Below are 16,490 nucleotides of genomic sequence, written 5' to 3'. Positions count from 1 at the left end.
CCCCAAAACCTGTAACACCAGCCTCATTATTAAAGACAAATCAGACAACCCCAATTAGGGGGTATTGTATAAAATATTACTCTTCAAAACTGTCACAGTCATGAAAAACAAGGAAAGACGGAAGACGCTGTTATAGATCAGATGAGATTTAAGGAGTCGCAGTAGCCAAATAAAAGGTGGTATCTTGGATCATATTTTTAAACAGAAAAAGACATTAGGTAAACACAAAGGAAACTGAATAATATATGGGTATGGTTCATTGTAATGGGTTGGTGTTAACTTCTTGGTTTTGACAAATCATGTGTATAAATGTTAAGATTGCAAATATAAAATTTGCAAAAATTTCTGTAAATATAAAATTTTCCAGAGGAAACACTGAAACATTATTTAAAATAATTCAGCATCTGTGACTTATTGTGATACTTGGCTAAGGAAGGTATAGTGTTTTTATATGTTGTTATTTTGCTTTTTTATTAATTTTTGCTTGTTGCAAAAAAAAAAATAGCTTGGAAGTATGTAAGGTATAAAATGAAAGCTCCTGGCGTTACAAAGGTGGTAGCATTTAGAAATTCTGTGGCTATTTCCAGTTGCACATTATTTATACACAAAATGTAACATTGTTCTTTAGGCAGTAACCCAGATTTTCTAAACTCCAAAGTCTATGTTCTTTTCATTAGCCTCTGGTAAGCAAATGGATTAAATTTAAAATGCATGATAAATTTTTTATATATGGAATATTGTACCTAATTATTTTTTGTAACTTTGTTGCTGGGCGCTGTTATTCTTCATCAGATTTTCAGTCTCTGGTTCATTTATTTTTATTATTTATTTATTTATTTATTTGTATTTTTCTGAAGCCAGAAACAGGAGGCAGTCAGACAGACTCCCGCATACGCCAGACCGGGATCCACCCGGCACGCCCACCAAGGGGCGATGCTCTGCCCATCTGGGGTGTCTCTCTGTTGCGACCAGAGCCACTCTAGCGCCTGAGGCAGAGGCCACAGAGCCATACTCAGCGCCCGGGCCACCTTTACTCCAATGGAGCCTTGGCTGAAGGAGGGGAAGAGAGAGACAGAGAGGAAGGAGAGGGGGAGGGGTGGAGAAGCAGATGGGTGCTTCTCCTGTGTGCCCTGGCCGGGAATCGAACCCGGGACTCCTGCACGCCAGGCCGACGCTCTACCACTGAGCCAACTGGCCAGGGCCTGGTTCATTTATTTTTGATGAAAATCACTGGTCTTTTCTTTTGAATAAATTGGGTAATCTTTGAAGGCAGATTATAATAAATTTCTTGGGTTTTTTTTTTTTTTAATCATTTTAGAGAGGAGAGAGAGAGAGCGGAGAGAGAGAGAGAGAAGTGTGAGGGAGGAGCTGGAAGCATCAACTCCCATATGTGCCTTGACCAGGCAAGCCCAGGGTTTGGAACCGGCGACCTCAGCATTTCCAGGTCCACGCTTTATCCACTGCGCCACCACAGGTCAGGCTTGTTTTTGATATAGAATAAGCAAGTACTTCTGGTAACCTGCTAATTAAAATAAAACCGTCAAGCCTGACCAGGTGATGGCGCAGGGAGTGGAGCATTGGACTGGGATGCAGAGAACGCAGGTTTGAAACCCGGAGATCACTGGCATGAGTGTAGGCTCACCAGCTTGTGCACAGGGTTGCTGGATTGAGCGTGGGATAAGGGGTCATTTGTTTTGTTGTAACCCTCCGGTCAAGGCACATATGAGAAAGCAATCACTGAACAACTAAGGAGCTGCAATGAAGAATTGATGCTTCTTATCTCTCTCCTTTCCTGTCTATCCCTATCTGTCCTCTCTGTCATAAATAAATAAATTAAATAAATAAATAAAATCTGGTGTCATGAATTAACTAATTTCCTGGTAGGCAGAAGAAGAGTTCAACATTGAGAAAGGTCGTCTTGTTCAGACCCAGAGACTGAAGATTATGGAATACTATGAGAAGAAAGAAAAGCAAATAGAACAGCAGAAAAAAATGTGAGTAGGTCCTGATCACAGCATTAAACTAAGGAAGCTGTATAAACCCAGTGTGACAGGAGGACAGGGCTGGTGGTTTGAAGTCATGCAGACATGGGTTCGTGGGTTCGTGTCTTAAGTGGATCACTTCCTATTCCTTCAACCTAGGGTGTCTTTCCTCATTTGTGAAAATAAAAACCTCACAGGATTACTGAAAGATTAAACTGGACCAACTGATAATAAATTGCTTGCCACTTGGTAAGCACTTAATAAATATTTCCTTATCTTTGAAAGGAAATTGGGCCTTCGCTGGACAGCTTGAATTGTTACAGCAGGGGCCAGGAACCTATGGCTTGCGAGCCAGATGTGGCTCTTGATGGCTGCATCTGGCTGGCAGACAAATATTTAATAAAAAATAACGTTAAAAATATAAAACATTCTCATGTATTACAAATCCATTCATTTCCTACCGCTCATGTTCATGGTAGTGGGTGGCTGGAGCCAATCACAGCTGTCCTCCGGGACAACACCAAATTTTTATTGGATAATGCGTAATATACATGGGTTGTTGTATGGCTCTTACAGAATTACATTTTAAAATATGTGGCGTTCATGGCTCTCTCAGCCAAAAAGGTTCCCGACCCCTGTGTTAGAGAGTCATCCTGAAATACAAAGGTTGTACACGGGTTTAATCCTCAGTCAGGCCACATACAGAAACGGATCGATGTTTCTCTTTCTCTCCCTTCCTCTCTCACTCTCTTCGTCTCTCTAAAATCAATACACTAAAAAAAAAGAAAGAAAATAAGTTGGTAGAAATAACTAAATACATTCCAGTGGCATTCTCTTTGGGGTATATACAACGAGAAGTATTTGTATGTACAGAGGAAGCAATATATTCCTTTCTCTACAGTTTTTTTTTTTTTTTGGTGCAGTTTTTATCTTCTTTTTTTTATTTTTTATTTATTTTTTATTCATTTTAAAGAGTGGGGGGAGAGAGAGAGAGAGAGAGAGAGAGAGAGAGAAGGGTGAGGAGCAGGAAGCATCAACTCCCATATGTGCCTTGACCAGGCAAGCCAGGGTTTTGAACCGGCAACCTCAGTGTTTCCAGGTTGACGCTTTATCCACTGCGCCACCACAGGTCAGGCCCTTTCTCTACAGTTTTTGGGTTTTATGTGGTACTGATGTTATTTTTTCTTACCTTTTGCAGTAAGATGTCCAATTTGATGAATCAAGCAAGACTCAAAGTTCTCAGAGCGAGAGATGACCTTATTACAGTAAGTACAATAATTAGCCTCTATTATAAAATTATAAAATGCCTATTATAGAGAATTTAGTAGTTAACAGTTGAATGCTTTTTAGAACAAGACTATTTGGTCAGCAAATCAATGCTAGGTATTATAATAAGTGGAAAATGAATAAGGTTTCTCTCTTGTCTTCAGGACCCTCTGGTCTGACAGAGCTCTTAGACGCTGTGCTTCTGGGTCACACAGCATTTTGTGGTGGCTGTGCAGCATAGATGGGTGATGACAGTAAGTAGCCTAGGGGTAGCTGGGTTTACTGCAGGGTCATGAGTGCAGGCTAAAGACCTTTGCCTATTTTCAATAGATACGGTAGAAGTTTTTGTTTTCTTTTATGGGGACTGTCATAAATAAGGTTCATATATGAGGGTGTAGGCTAAACAGGGAAGAGGTCAGACACAAGAAAACCATTTGAGTATTGTCATCCTAGGAAGAGGGCAGAAACCTATAGAAAGTTATTTAAATATTGAAACCTATAGAGAGTTATTTAAATATTGAAAAGGAAGAAACACCATTTTTGCAGCTGCAATAATTTACACAGATACTGCAATATCCAAAACACAGTAAGAACTAGTAATTAGTTCAGAAGGTGACTGACTACAAAGAGAACCTACAGAAGTTAAGTTTTCCTATATGCCAACAATAACCAGTTAGCAAGTAAAAGAAAATCTAGATCTCTTTATAATAGCTATAAAAATTATTTAATTTTGGGAATAAATGTAAGAGCTGTATGAAAAAGCTATAAACCTATTTTTTAAAACATTTACTGATTTTAGAGAGAGGAGAGAGAGAAGAGGGGAGGAGCGGGAAGCATCAACTTGTAGTAGTTGCTTCTTGTTTATGCCTTGACTCGGTAAGCCCAGGGTTTCGAATGGGTAATCTCAGTGTTTCAGATCAATGCTTTATCCACTGCATCACCACAGGTGAGGCACATAAAACTTTAATCAGTGGAAAACATACCATTTTCTTAGATATTAAAGAAACAAACTAGCCTGACCAGGCAGTGGCGCAGTGGATAGAGCGTCAGACTGGGACATGGAGGACCTAGGTTCAAGACCTCAAGGTCGCCAGCTTGAGCCCAAGGTCGCTGGCTCGAGCAAGAGGTCACTTGGTCTACTGTAGCCCCCCCCATTGAGAAATCAATCAATGAATAACTAAGGAACTGCAACGAAGAATTGATGATTCTCATCTCCCTTCCTGTCTGTCTGTCCCTATCTGTCCCTCTCTCTGACTCTGTTTCTGCCACAAAAACAAAACAAAAAAAACTAATATTGTGAGAGGTGATTTTTCTTTAAGCAAGACAGAGGCAGACAGGAAAAACAGGTGAAAAGCATGAAATTGTAGTTGCAGCATTTTACATTATTGCTTCTCATACGTGCCTTGAGCAGGGGGGCTCCAGCTGAGTTAGTGACTCCTTGTTCAAGTCAGTGACCCCCATGCTCAAGCTGGTGAGCCTGCACTCAAGTAGGTGGCCTCGGGGTTTCAAACCCAGGACCTCAGCTTCCCAGGTCAATTCTCTGTCTGTTGCATCATCACCAGTCAGGCACCACTTTAAATTTAGAATAAGAGTGTCACTAGGATTTTAGTGGTTTGTAACATTATTGATCATAGCTTACCTTTTAAACTGGCATAAAGAATACTAAAGGGCGCTCCGGCCCAGGCCACAGCTGCAGGGTGGAGTTCCCACCGGGTCCGAAGGGCCCAGGAAAAAAAAAAAAGAATACTAAAATCAGTCTGACAAGACAGTGGCACAGTGGATAGAGTGTTGGACTGGGATGCGGAGGACCCAGGTTTGAGATCCTGATGTCACCAGCTTGAGCGTGGGCTCATCTGGTTTGAGCAAAGCTCGCCAGCTTGGACCCAGGGTCGCTGGCTTGAGCAAGGGGTTACTGGGTCTGCTGTGGCCCATGGTCAAGGCACATATGAGAAAGCAATCAATGAACAACTAAGGTGTCACAACGAAAAACTGATGATTGATGATTGATGCTTCTCATCTCTCTGCGTTCCTGTCTGTCCCTTTCTCTGACTCTCTCTCTGTCTCTGTAAAAAAACTAGGCCCTGGACAGTTGGCTCATTGCTAGAGCGTCGGCCTGGCGTGCAGAAGTCCTGGGTTCGATTCCCGGCCAGGGCACACAGGAGAGGCGCCCATCTGCTTCTCCACCCCTCCCCCTCTCCTTCCTCTCTGTCTCTCTCTTCCCCTCCCGCAGCCAAGGCTCCACTGGAGCAAAGATGGCCTGGGCGCTAGAGTGGCTCTGGTCACAACAGAGCGACGCCCCGGAGGGGCAGAGCGTTGCCCCCTGGTGGGTGTGCCTGGTGGATCCCGGTCGGGCGCATGCGGGAGTCTGTCTGACTGTCTCTCCCCGTTTCCAGCTTCAGAAAAATACAAAAAAAAAAAAAAAAAAAAAAAAAACCCAAAAAACTAAAATCATTGATAATCCTGCCTCTCAGGTGAGCAGAGAATTTTTTGTGGATAACTTATTGTTGGTACTGTTATCTCTAGACATTATCTGGTTTTTTCCCTTTAAATAAAAAATAGAATTATCTTGTACCTTGGTTGGCAAACTGCAGTTTGCGAGCCACATGCTGCTCTTTGGCCCCTTGAGTGTGGCTCTTCCACAAAATACCACATGTGGGCTCTACCTCGATAAGGAATGTACCTACCTATATAGTTTAAGTTTAAAAAATTTGGCTCACAGAAGAAATTTTAATTGTTGTACTGTTGATATTTGGCTCTGTTGACTAATGAGTTTGCCGACCACCGATTCTTATATAACTCTCAATAGCTGATTTTGCAAATCTAGGTCATATAAGCCAGGGATCCCCAAACTACGGCTTGCGGGCTGCATGCAGACCCCTGAGGCCATTTATCAGGTCCCTGCCACACTTCTGGAAGGGGCACCTCTTTCATTGGTGGTCAGTGAGAGAAGCACAGGATGCATCTGCATCCTGTGCTCCTGGAGTACTGTATGTGGCGGTGCCGCAAAGCATGGCGTGGCTCACGTACAGTGCTACTTCCAGTGACGCGGGATGCACCTGTCACGGCTCCGAAAGCATGTCATATCACTTGTTACGGCTAGCAGTGACAAATATGGAACCAGACATTAACCATCTCATTAGCCAAAAGCAGGCCTATAGTTCCCATTGAAATACTGGTCAGTTTGTTGATTTAAATTTACTTGTTCTTTATTTTAAATACTGTATTTGTTCCCGTTTTGTTTTTTTACTTTAAAATAAGATATGTGCAGTGTGCATAGGGATTTGTTCGTCGTTTTTTTTTTTTTTAATTCATTTTAGAGAGGAGAGAGAGACAGGGGGGAGGAGCTGGAAGTATCAACTCCCATATGTGCCTTGACCAGGCAAGCCCAAGGTTTCGAACCAGCGACCTCAGCATTTCCAGGTCGACACTTTATCCAGTGCGCCACCACAGGTCAGGCTGTTCGTAGTTTTTTGTATAGTCCGGCCCTCCAACGGTCTGAGGGACAGTGAACTGGCCCCCTGTGTAAAAAGTTTGGGGACCCCTGGTATAAACCTTCCCATGGTTGTCAGTTATGTATATTTCTGAACTGATTAGTCATTGCCTTGAACCAGTGCAGCTAGTAATTCCAGTTTCCAGGCAAGTAATTCTAGGTCCTGAGTGGGAACGGCGCAGAATTAAGAAAATACGAAAGTGAAAGGATGGGCTTGGGAGGGCTCTGCAATGCTGATAGCAAGAACTGAGCGTGCTACACACCCACTTCTTGCTTTATTTATAGGGCAAAGTGGGCCATTAGCAGATTAGAGATCTCTGATCACATTTCCAAGGCAACCCAAGAATTCTACCAAGTGCAGAAAACTCCCACTATACATAACATCTTAACTTCACACAAAACAAAGGATAGAAGATACTTGCCTCCAGTCTTTCCGGGGGACTTGGGGAGTAGGATGAGTATAAACAATCCAGCATCACAGCTAACATGGAGGTGTGGGGAAGGGCATGTAAATTGTCTTTCCCAACTTCTACAATCAGTCAGAGGTTGTGGGGAAGGGCTTAGCCTTAGTAACTGAATCAGACAAGTGAGGTGGGGGTATGGGCAGACTGTTCCCCACACCTCCGTCCCCAAAAAAGTGTAAACTGCAAAGACCCTGTTGGCTCTCAGTCCCCAACAAGTCATCAGGGCTGTTCTGTTAGAGTGGGACCTCCCTGGGAGCAACACTGGTGCTCATGTTCCCTCATACCAGTGGACACAGGACAGCATCTGGTTTGTCATGTGTCTCAGAGGCCGCGCTGAGTGCACACCCAGCAGTGCACTGAAGCCAGAGTCTGCGCCAGGGTCAACCTCACAATGAGTTTTGCGTCAACTATCCAGATGTAAAGATAACTAACTGTCTTTTCCACTCATTGTAGGACCTACTAAATGAGGCAAAGCAGAGACTCAGCAAGGTGGTGAAAGATACAACGAGGTACCAAGTACTGCTGGATGGGCTGGTCCTTCAGGTACCGTACCCTCAGGCTGTGTCTCCTGCAGTTTGTAGACACAGCTCTAAAAGAATTGCCAGAATGTACTAGAAACCAGTTCCCTCTTTCCTCTTTTCTCATCTTAGCTTTTTCCCTTTTGCTCTTTGCTCATCTAATAGAGAAATGTGTACCATGTGAGAAGACAGTACTGTTTGGTTGGATAAGGCTTCTAGGTTTACCGCTTTATTATATTGTCTTACTAATTTTTTATAACTCAAGGGTCAGATTTGCTTGCAACGTTGAACTTTTAAAGCTTTAAATTAGTTTCCCTAATTTGATTTCACCACTAAAGTACTTGCTTTAGATTAGTGGGGTTCAGACAAAGACTCTTTATTTTAACTCTTTATTCCTTGTCTGTGAATCTTTATTTTATTTATGCTAACTACAATAATATTTATCCTTAACTAAGTTGAAGTAAGGTAAGACTCCCATATAAATTTTGTTTCTACCACCTGGGCATTGGGTATATTTGTCTTGTTTCCATATTTTCATAATGCTGTCTTGGGGAAATTTATAATGAGATAGTTTTTTCAAAACTAGATGGAAGAGTCATAAAGACATTCTATTTTGCCATTCCTTAATTTTATAGCTTGTCTTCTCTACTAATTGTATCTGATTGTGTTGTAGGGACTGTACCAGCTGCTGGAGCCCCGAATGATTGTCCGTTGCCGGAAGCAGGATTTTCCTTTGGTAAAGGTAAAGAGCTTAGAGAAAGAAACCTTTTCTTTTTTTTAAGATCAGAAAGTTAGCATGCATCTATCATGCATGCTGTGATAGATGACAGTTCAGCCATGGTTATTGGAGGAGTCTTAACTCATTGTAGATGTTCATTCAAGTGACCTCAGCTTCTAATTTCTCTTCTTAAAGAGGTCATGTTGCCATCTGAGTTAGTACCCTCCTCCCTTTCTGGAGACTTTGTAATACACTAATCTTCTGAACATGCAACAACAGAGGCGGCACCTGCTGGAATTGAGCAAAGACAGACAGTGGCACCCTGCTGTCAGACCAGCAAGGTTTGGCTCTAGTCTACTATAATACATTCTGGGTCTAGAGAAAGAAGTTGGGTGCTGGAAGAGGTCAGTCAGCAGTGAAAACCTCGCTGAAGTGTCAGGGGCAAATAATACTGAGGTGCTCTCCATGCCCTTTCTAAGAGAAAAGGTGCCTTGGTCAGAAGGACAACCTGCTGGCCCTGTGGCAGGTACAGACAGGTTGTGGTAGGAGACAGATGCTCTGTCCTGAAGGAAATTGCAGGGCATAGAACAGACTCTCCCAGCTGTGGATCTGTGCCATCGCAATGCTCTTTGGGGTGACATTTTTCCACGTAGCTTGCGTTCAGGCAAGGATGTGAGTGCTCAGTCCCTTAGCAATTACATTTCTTATAAGTTAATACATTTAATACATTTCCATTCTTACTATAATTTGTCTCCCCAAATAACATGTCTCCTAGTAAAGAAAACATGCTCGCCAGATTACTTAGGTGTTCATTCCCCTTAGTCTCCATGATAAATTAGTAAACTGCGGTTCTAGTTTATAAACCGTGTCAGTCACATGGATCCGTGTGTGCGCGCTGAAAGCCTCATGTATGAACCTGCACAGCAGAGAGGCAGACGGAACAGGTTACCAGGCTGTCATCTTGCTGTGGAGGCCAGTTCATGCTGCCGGCTGGCCTTTTCTAGATGACACAGTGGAATTGCTAGGTGTCAGTAGAGCTTCTTCTCGACATAAAACTAAACACCCAGTGTCATGAGTGGTGCTGTGTTAGATTTGGGGAACTGGGAAGAGTTGAATATATGCTTCAATCTGCTCAACTGAGAATGTCAGAAAAGTAGTCAGGTTCCTTCATGGAAGTGTTATTTACATTTGTGCTCGAGTGTGCACAATATTGTTTAAAGATGAGACTTTCCAATGATTTTATTTTATCAGACTAATTACAATATTGTAGTTAAAAATCTCACTTCCACCTGTTTTTCCCAGTGAGCACATTTCTTTATAAAATTGGTGAAATGTACATATAAAAAAAAGCCATTTTTGTACTGTTGCTCTAAGTACTTGTATTGTGTGACTGTCACCACCATCATCTTGAACACATTTCATCTTCCTGAACTGAAAGTTTGCCCATTAAACATTAATTCCCCACCTCCCTATCCCCATCCCCTAGCCACCACCATTCTACTTTCGGTCTCTGAACCTACCTACTGTAGGTATCTCATGTAAGTGGAATCATACAGTATTTGTCCTTTTGTGTCTGGTTTATTCACTTGGCATAATGTCTTCAAGGGTTATCATCTTATAGCAGGTGTCAGAATTCCTGTTCTTTTTAAGGCCTAATTATACATGCACAGCACATTTTGTATCTAGTTACCTGTCAGTAGACACTTGAGTTGTTTCTACTTTTTGACCATTGTGAATAATGCCGCTGTGCACATGGCTGGATGAGTATCTGTGCGAGTCCCTGCTTTTTCTTACTTGCATGTACCCAAATGTAGCATTGTTGGATCACATGGTAATTTTTTTTAAAGGTGAGAGTAGGGGAGCTAGACAGATTCCTGCATATGCCCCAACTGGGATCCATCTGGCAACCCCGTCTGGGGCTGATGCTCAAATACCTAGTACTGAGCTATTTTTAGTACCTGAGGCCAAGGCTCATCCGAGCTCTCCTTAGCTCCTGGGGCCATGCTTAGTCGAGCCACGGGCTGTAAAAGGGGAAGAGGGAGAGGAGAGGAGGGGAGAGAAGCAGATGGTCGTTGCTCCTTGTGCCCTGACAGGACCGAACCCAGGACATCCATACACTGAGCTGATGCTATATCCACTCAGCCACCAGCCAGGGCCTGTTTGATTATTTTTGAGGAATTGCTATACAGTTTTCTATAGAGGTTGCATCATTTTGCATTTCATTAGCAATTGATCTATTCCTTTACCTGAAATATACACTGCTCACAAAAATTAGGGGATATAGCTTCATATTCATTTTGAAACACCCCCTAATTTTTTTGAGCATTATATAGCTACTTGTGTAGTTTGTTGGCATTTTTGAATACCTACTTCATAGAATCCGCTAAAACCTGTCATTATTTTCTGCTTCTCCAGGCTGCAGTGCAAAAAGCAATTCCTATGTACAAAATTGCCACCAAAAAAGATATTGATGTCCAGATTGATCAGGAGACCTACCTGCCTGAGGACATGTAAGAAGCATTTCTGCTTTAACATCTAGCTGTTGCTCCTGGGAGGGTGGCCTCTATACTGGGCCATCTGTAAAGTGGGTTTTCTCCAGGAGACTCGGCCACAAGAGTAGAGGTGTGGCTGGTTCTTCTGTCAGTGCTTTGTGGTCCTTTCTGTTAGCCAGATAGACATGCTCTAAAACAGGGGTCCCCAAACTTTTTACACGGGGCCAGTTCACTGTCCCTCAGACCGTTGGAGGGCCAGACTATAAAAAAAACTATGAACAAATCCCTATTCACACTGCACATATCTTATTTTAAAGTAAAAAACAAAACGGGAACAAATACAATATTTAAAATAAAGAACAAGTAAATTTAAATCAACAAACTGACCAGTATTTCAATGGGAACTATGCTCCTCTCCCTGACCACCAATGAAAGAAGTGCCCCTTCCGGAAGTGCGGTGGGGGCTGTATAAATGGCCTCAGGGGGCCGCATGTGGCCCGTGGGCCATAGTTTGGGGACCCCTGCTCTAAAAGTCTAGCTTCTTAGGGTCAGTCAAGTTCATCCTGAGAATTAGTGCTAATTCTGGGTCCAGAACTCAAAGCTGGGTCCAGATCTCTATAATGTGCTGAGGAATATGCTCTCTACCTCTTAAGTAGTCATCAAAAACAAGACAAGTGGTCGTGTCTGATGGTTAGGTTTCCAGATTGTAGAACTGCAGACACTAGTGGTACTCTGCTGACTGTGAGGACATGACAGCATGTGTTCAGCATCCCTAATAAACTTCCATGCTTGGGACAGGCCTGAGAACTGCTGACATTGTTTCTCCATTGTCTGAGTGGTGCCAGCTGACAGTGCAGAGCCTGGGACACTGGCTGAGCTGACAAAGCACAGATGTAGAGTGGTGAGACTTGTTGCTGGCCATGGGCCTGGGATTGAAGTCCATTACCTGCACAGAGGGAGCTGTGGTTTTGCTTTTTTATCTCATACAGCGAGATAAAGAGACGGAACAGCACACATGTGGAAGTGCTCTACAGTTGCGGAGTGAGAGTGGGTGAGACACGCATGAGTATTGCTTAAGTTCAGGTGTGGCTTTCCTCTGCTGCAGACTGGCGAGCCAATCTAGACCGGCTGTTTGCTTTCACTTGTGCCTTGTTTCCTTATCTCTGAATAGGGATAATAACCTCACAAACTCATGGAAGCTTAAGGACGCAATTCTACAGCACTGAGCATGGTGCCTGTTATGTCCAGGGCTCATAACATGGTACTCCTTCCTGTCAGATAACTGTCACTGTGGTGTAAGCAGGCGGACGTGAAGTGTTTGCTTGAGGCTCTGGCAAATAATAAGCTCAGCCATGACCACAGTTCCTGAAAATTTTGGGGCCCCATGTTTTCAATGTCAGCATTTATAAAAGTTAATAAAGTGGTATCCCACATGTTATGTAGTATCCTCCACAGGGTCTGAACATGAGGGCTATTCAAACTGTGAGGGATGAGTACATGGTATGTGTTTGCTAGTAGTATGTAAACCAGTGACTGGAGCAGTGCAGGCCTCTGCATCACATGAACTGTATGTCTTTATTTTCAGAGCTTTTTGGATTTTGGAATTGCTGCTGAGGGGCTCTGGACTTATTCCAGTGCAAATTTTAGTGGAATTTTAGATATTGCTATTTTACTTAACAAATTCATTATTTTTTTAAACCTCTTTAAGCCTGTCTTATTTGTAAAATGGTGAAGGCATTAATGTTCAGGATAGCTGGGAAGACAGAAGTCCTGGGTTTTACCTTCAGTGGGTCCTGGCCCACAGAAGACATTCTTGCTCATTGTTAATCTATCTTCCCTCACTCCCCAGCTAAGACAGAGGTTTTATGGTAGACAGTGGGGACAGGATCTCAGCAGAGAGCCGGCCGTGCCCATATGGACAATGTGGTCTGTTTGTAAACATCAAAGGTGGATGAAACGAGGTGGTGGGAGGAGGGATAAAGTAAGAAAATATTATGAAGGTCATAGTCCATGAACCTTCCAAAGAAAATTTGTGAAAGCTTACCCCAGATATTGTCTCACAGCCTGCTTATTTCAAGAAATATTTGGCTTGACCAGGCAGTGGCACAGTGGATAGAGCGTCAGACTGGGATGCAGAGGACCCAGGTTCGAGACCCTGAGACCGCCAGCTTGAGTGTGGGCTCATCTGGTTTGAGAAAAAGCTCACCAGCTTGAAACCAAGGTCGCTGGTTCAAGCAAGGGGTCACTCGCTCTGCTGCAGTCAAGGCACATATAAGAAAGCAATCAATGAACAACTAACTAAGGTCTCGCAACAAAAAACTGATGATTGATGCTTCTCATCTCTCTCCGTTCCTGTCTGTCTGTCCCTTTCTATCCCCCTCTCTGACTCTCTCTCTGTCCCTGAAAAAAAATTTTTTTGATAGGCCCTGGCCTGGTGGCTTAAATGGTTAGAGCATCATCCTGACACACCAAGGTTGTGGGTTTGATCCCCAGTCAGGGCACATGCAAGAATCAACCAATGAGTGCATAAATAAGTGGAACAACAAATCAGTGTTTCTCTTTCTCTCCCTTGCCTCTTGCTAAAAATCAAATAAGTAAAAGTTTTTAAAAGAAAATATTTGATAAATACTGGTGTAGCAAAAGAATTTTATTTACTGAGACTCCATGTAATAGAATTGGACCTGTTTCCCTAACGTCTCTAAGTGCTAAAAGAACAGTAGCAGTGAGGGACGGCTAGAGGTGGGACTTCCTGTGTGGGAATTCAGTACACGGTTATAATGGCACCTTTTATCTGACACACAGCTTTGCCTTATCAGTACCCCTGGTAATCAGCAGGGTTGGGCCTTAAAGAAACTATTTATTTATTTATTTGTATTTTTCTGAAGTTGGAAACGGGGAGGCAGTCAGACAGACTCCCGCATGCACCTGACTGGGATTCACCTGGCATGCCCACCAGGGGGCGATGCTCTGCCCATCCAGGGCCTCGCTCTGTTGCAACCAGAGCCATTCTAGCGCCTGAGGCAGAGGCCATGGAGCCATCCTCAGCGCCCGGGCCACCTTTGCTCCAATGGAGCCTTGGCTGTGGGAGGAGAAGAGAGAGACAGAGAGGAAGGAGAGGGGGAGGGGTGGAGAAGCAAATGGGCACTTCTCCTGTGTACCCTGGCCGGAATTGAACCTGGGACTCCTGCACGCCAGGCCGACGCTCTACCACTGAGCCAACCGGCCAGGGCCAAAGAAACTTTAGATGAAGACTCTGTTTATTTACAAACTGGTACATCCTCCCCTTCCAAATCACATTGGCACATAGCTATCCTTTGGTAAATGACAGTTATCATCAGCATCCACACCTTAAAACCTAAATTTTCTTAGTTTATTTCAGGTTATTGCTTATATGTATTGGCCCCTTGTATTTAGATTCTGCATACCCCTCAGTACTTTCTTCCAGGGGAATCAAGTAATTGTGCTATGCCTGTCTGTCTTCTCTGAATCTATAAAAGTTATTATCTCTTCTTTGTAGAGCTGGTGGAGTTGAGGTCTACAATGGGGATCGTAAAATAAAGGTTTCCAATACCCTGGAGAGCCGACTGGATCTGATAGCTCAGCAGGTGAGTGTGGGAACACCACTTGTTAGTTGGTCTCTTACTTTGCAGTGACAGAGAGGACACGTCCATTTACTAGTATTTGGGATTTGTTGCTCTCCACATTTTTCAACATTTTTTTAAAAGGTACAGGATTAGGAGCTGAGTGATATTTATTAGGGCAATACCATTTATAGGAAACAGGTTTTTGTTGATGTAGGACTTTAACGTCTACATGTACTACCTGTGGAGATACAACCACAGTGTTTTCTCCAGCAGGAGTGATGAGAATTGAAGTAATGCTTATTTACAGAAATGACCACAGGGCCGCTGGCTCTGCAGATGTTCCTATGTTTGCACAGATCACATCTTCAGAGACGAGGGAAATTCATTGTTTCACAATGCCGGGCACCTTCCACAGTGAGTCTGCTGCTGGCTTGTCTTAGAGCTGAAGTTCGTTGACGTTGAGTATCATCGGGTGACTTAAAGCATACAGTTCTGTTGCCCAGTAGAGTAGCCACTAGCTGCATATCGATATTTAAATTAAGTAAAATTAAAAATCCCATGCTTCAGTTGCACTAGCCACATTTCAGATGCATAGTAGCCACATGTGGCTCATGGCTACTCTTTTGAACAGCAGGCGCAGCCTTAGGAGTTTGAGGTTAAATCCTAGGATTTTCAGTTGCCATAACGAGTGCAGCATAAACGTGATAATGGGTCTGCTTGGTCCATGGGCACTGAAATCAGTATTTGAGAGGAAGAGTATAGGTGACCAGTCTTATGATGAGCAAATACAGCTGTTGATGAACTCTTCTACCTACATCCCAGCATAACAGAGGCCTTAGACAATAATCCCCCCAGCCCCCCACGAAAGATAGTAATGCCTTTAGTTTTTTAGGGTTTTTTTTTTTCTTTGATCTGTTTAAGCAGTTAGTCTTGACCTAAAGTTTGTGATTGGTTAGTTTCTCACTGATGATTCTGTGGCAGTGCTTTGGTTAAGTAAAGGACAGATTTGATGTTGTTAGCTTTGTGGTTTCCTTTCTGGACATCTAGGGGTTAATGACTTGCCATCTACGGTTAAGATAAATACTGGTGGGAGACTTGACGAGGGGTGGTGAACACACAGTATAGTGTACAGATGATGTGTTGTAGAACTGTGCATCTGAAACCTGTATGATTTTATTAACCAATGTCACCCAATAAATTAACAGAAAAGATGTGCAGTTCTTCTCAAGTTCTCTGATTAACAATACTTATTTATTAAAGATCTTCTTTTACAGATGATGCCAGAATTACGAGGAGCCTTATTTGGTGCCAATGCAAACAGGAAGTTTTTGGACTAAGCCTTTGGGAGATAGAATTCATGCATTGCTACGGTGTGGACGTGTCTGATGTTTGAAGAAACAGGATTATCTATGTAGCTTCCTCTCTGGTGTTCTATTATTCTGTATATATCAATGGTTATACTTCCGTACTAATGCCCTTAGCCTAATTGTTAACAGTGGGAGAAAGTTTTACTGAATATGATCAGGAAACTTACTTCTAGCCTGTCTCAAAGTAACACAACTTTTGTTGGGTCTGCAGCATGAAGGTGAAGGAATTGGGTGGTGGTTGCATGAGCTTCACCCTATTTTCTGCTTCTCATTACCGGGCCCAGAAGTTACGTGTGTGTCTTTTGCCACGAGTCTCTGCCCTTCAGGGCTGGCACACATGTGTGTGCATCCCTCCCAGCAGTATGCTTCCTTGTGACCTGTTAGGGCCTGGATGTGCTTCCTGTGATGTGATCTAAAATCCAACCCATGATGCTTTATTAAACAAAAAGTTTATCTGAATTTCAGTGTAGATTATTATGCAAGGCACTGTAAGTTTGTGATTTGAGAGGATAAAGTTCTTAGTGAGGTATCTAGAAAAGATAGCATTTTCCAAATTTCTGTAGCATTTGTTGCTTGACAGCTGTCAGTACTTGAAACCATTAACCCTCC

The 16,490-nt window shown here is 43.0% G+C and overlaps 1 protein-coding gene across 2 annotated transcripts in view; it reads left to right on the top strand.

The window, feature by feature from the left end:
• ATP6V1E1 (ATPase H+ transporting V1 subunit E1) overlaps positions 1–16,340 on the top strand; it is a 28,536-nt gene extending 12,196 nt beyond the window's left edge. Inside the window, exons 3-9 of one of the 2 annotated variants that reach the window (XM_066237297.1) lie at positions 1,885–1,994; positions 3,181–3,247; positions 7,656–7,745; positions 8,394–8,462; positions 10,854–10,948; positions 14,448–14,535; positions 15,789–16,340. In XM_066237297.1, the coding sequence (XP_066093394.1) occupies positions 1,885–1,994; positions 3,181–3,247; positions 7,656–7,745; positions 8,394–8,462; positions 10,854–10,948; positions 14,448–14,535; positions 15,789–15,851 (582 nt within the window). In that variant the 3' untranslated portion in view covers positions 15,852–16,340. Of the gene's footprint in view, positions 1–1,884; positions 1,995–3,180; positions 3,248–7,655; positions 7,746–8,393; positions 8,463–10,853; positions 10,949–14,447; positions 14,536–15,774 lie in introns of both variants that reach the window. The other variant, XM_066237298.1, reaches the window with a different exon arrangement.
• The last annotated feature ends 150 nt before the right edge of the window (positions 16,341–16,490 follow it).

The sequence above is a fragment of the Saccopteryx bilineata genome, chromosome 6, assembly GCF_036850765.1.
Source record: "Saccopteryx bilineata isolate mSacBil1 chromosome 6, mSacBil1_pri_phased_curated, whole genome shotgun sequence".
NCBI classification, from domain to species: Eukaryota; Metazoa; Chordata; class Mammalia; order Chiroptera; family Emballonuridae; genus Saccopteryx; species Saccopteryx bilineata.
Note: the sequence above shows the minus strand (reverse complement) of the source record. Positions and strands in the feature narration are given on the sequence as shown.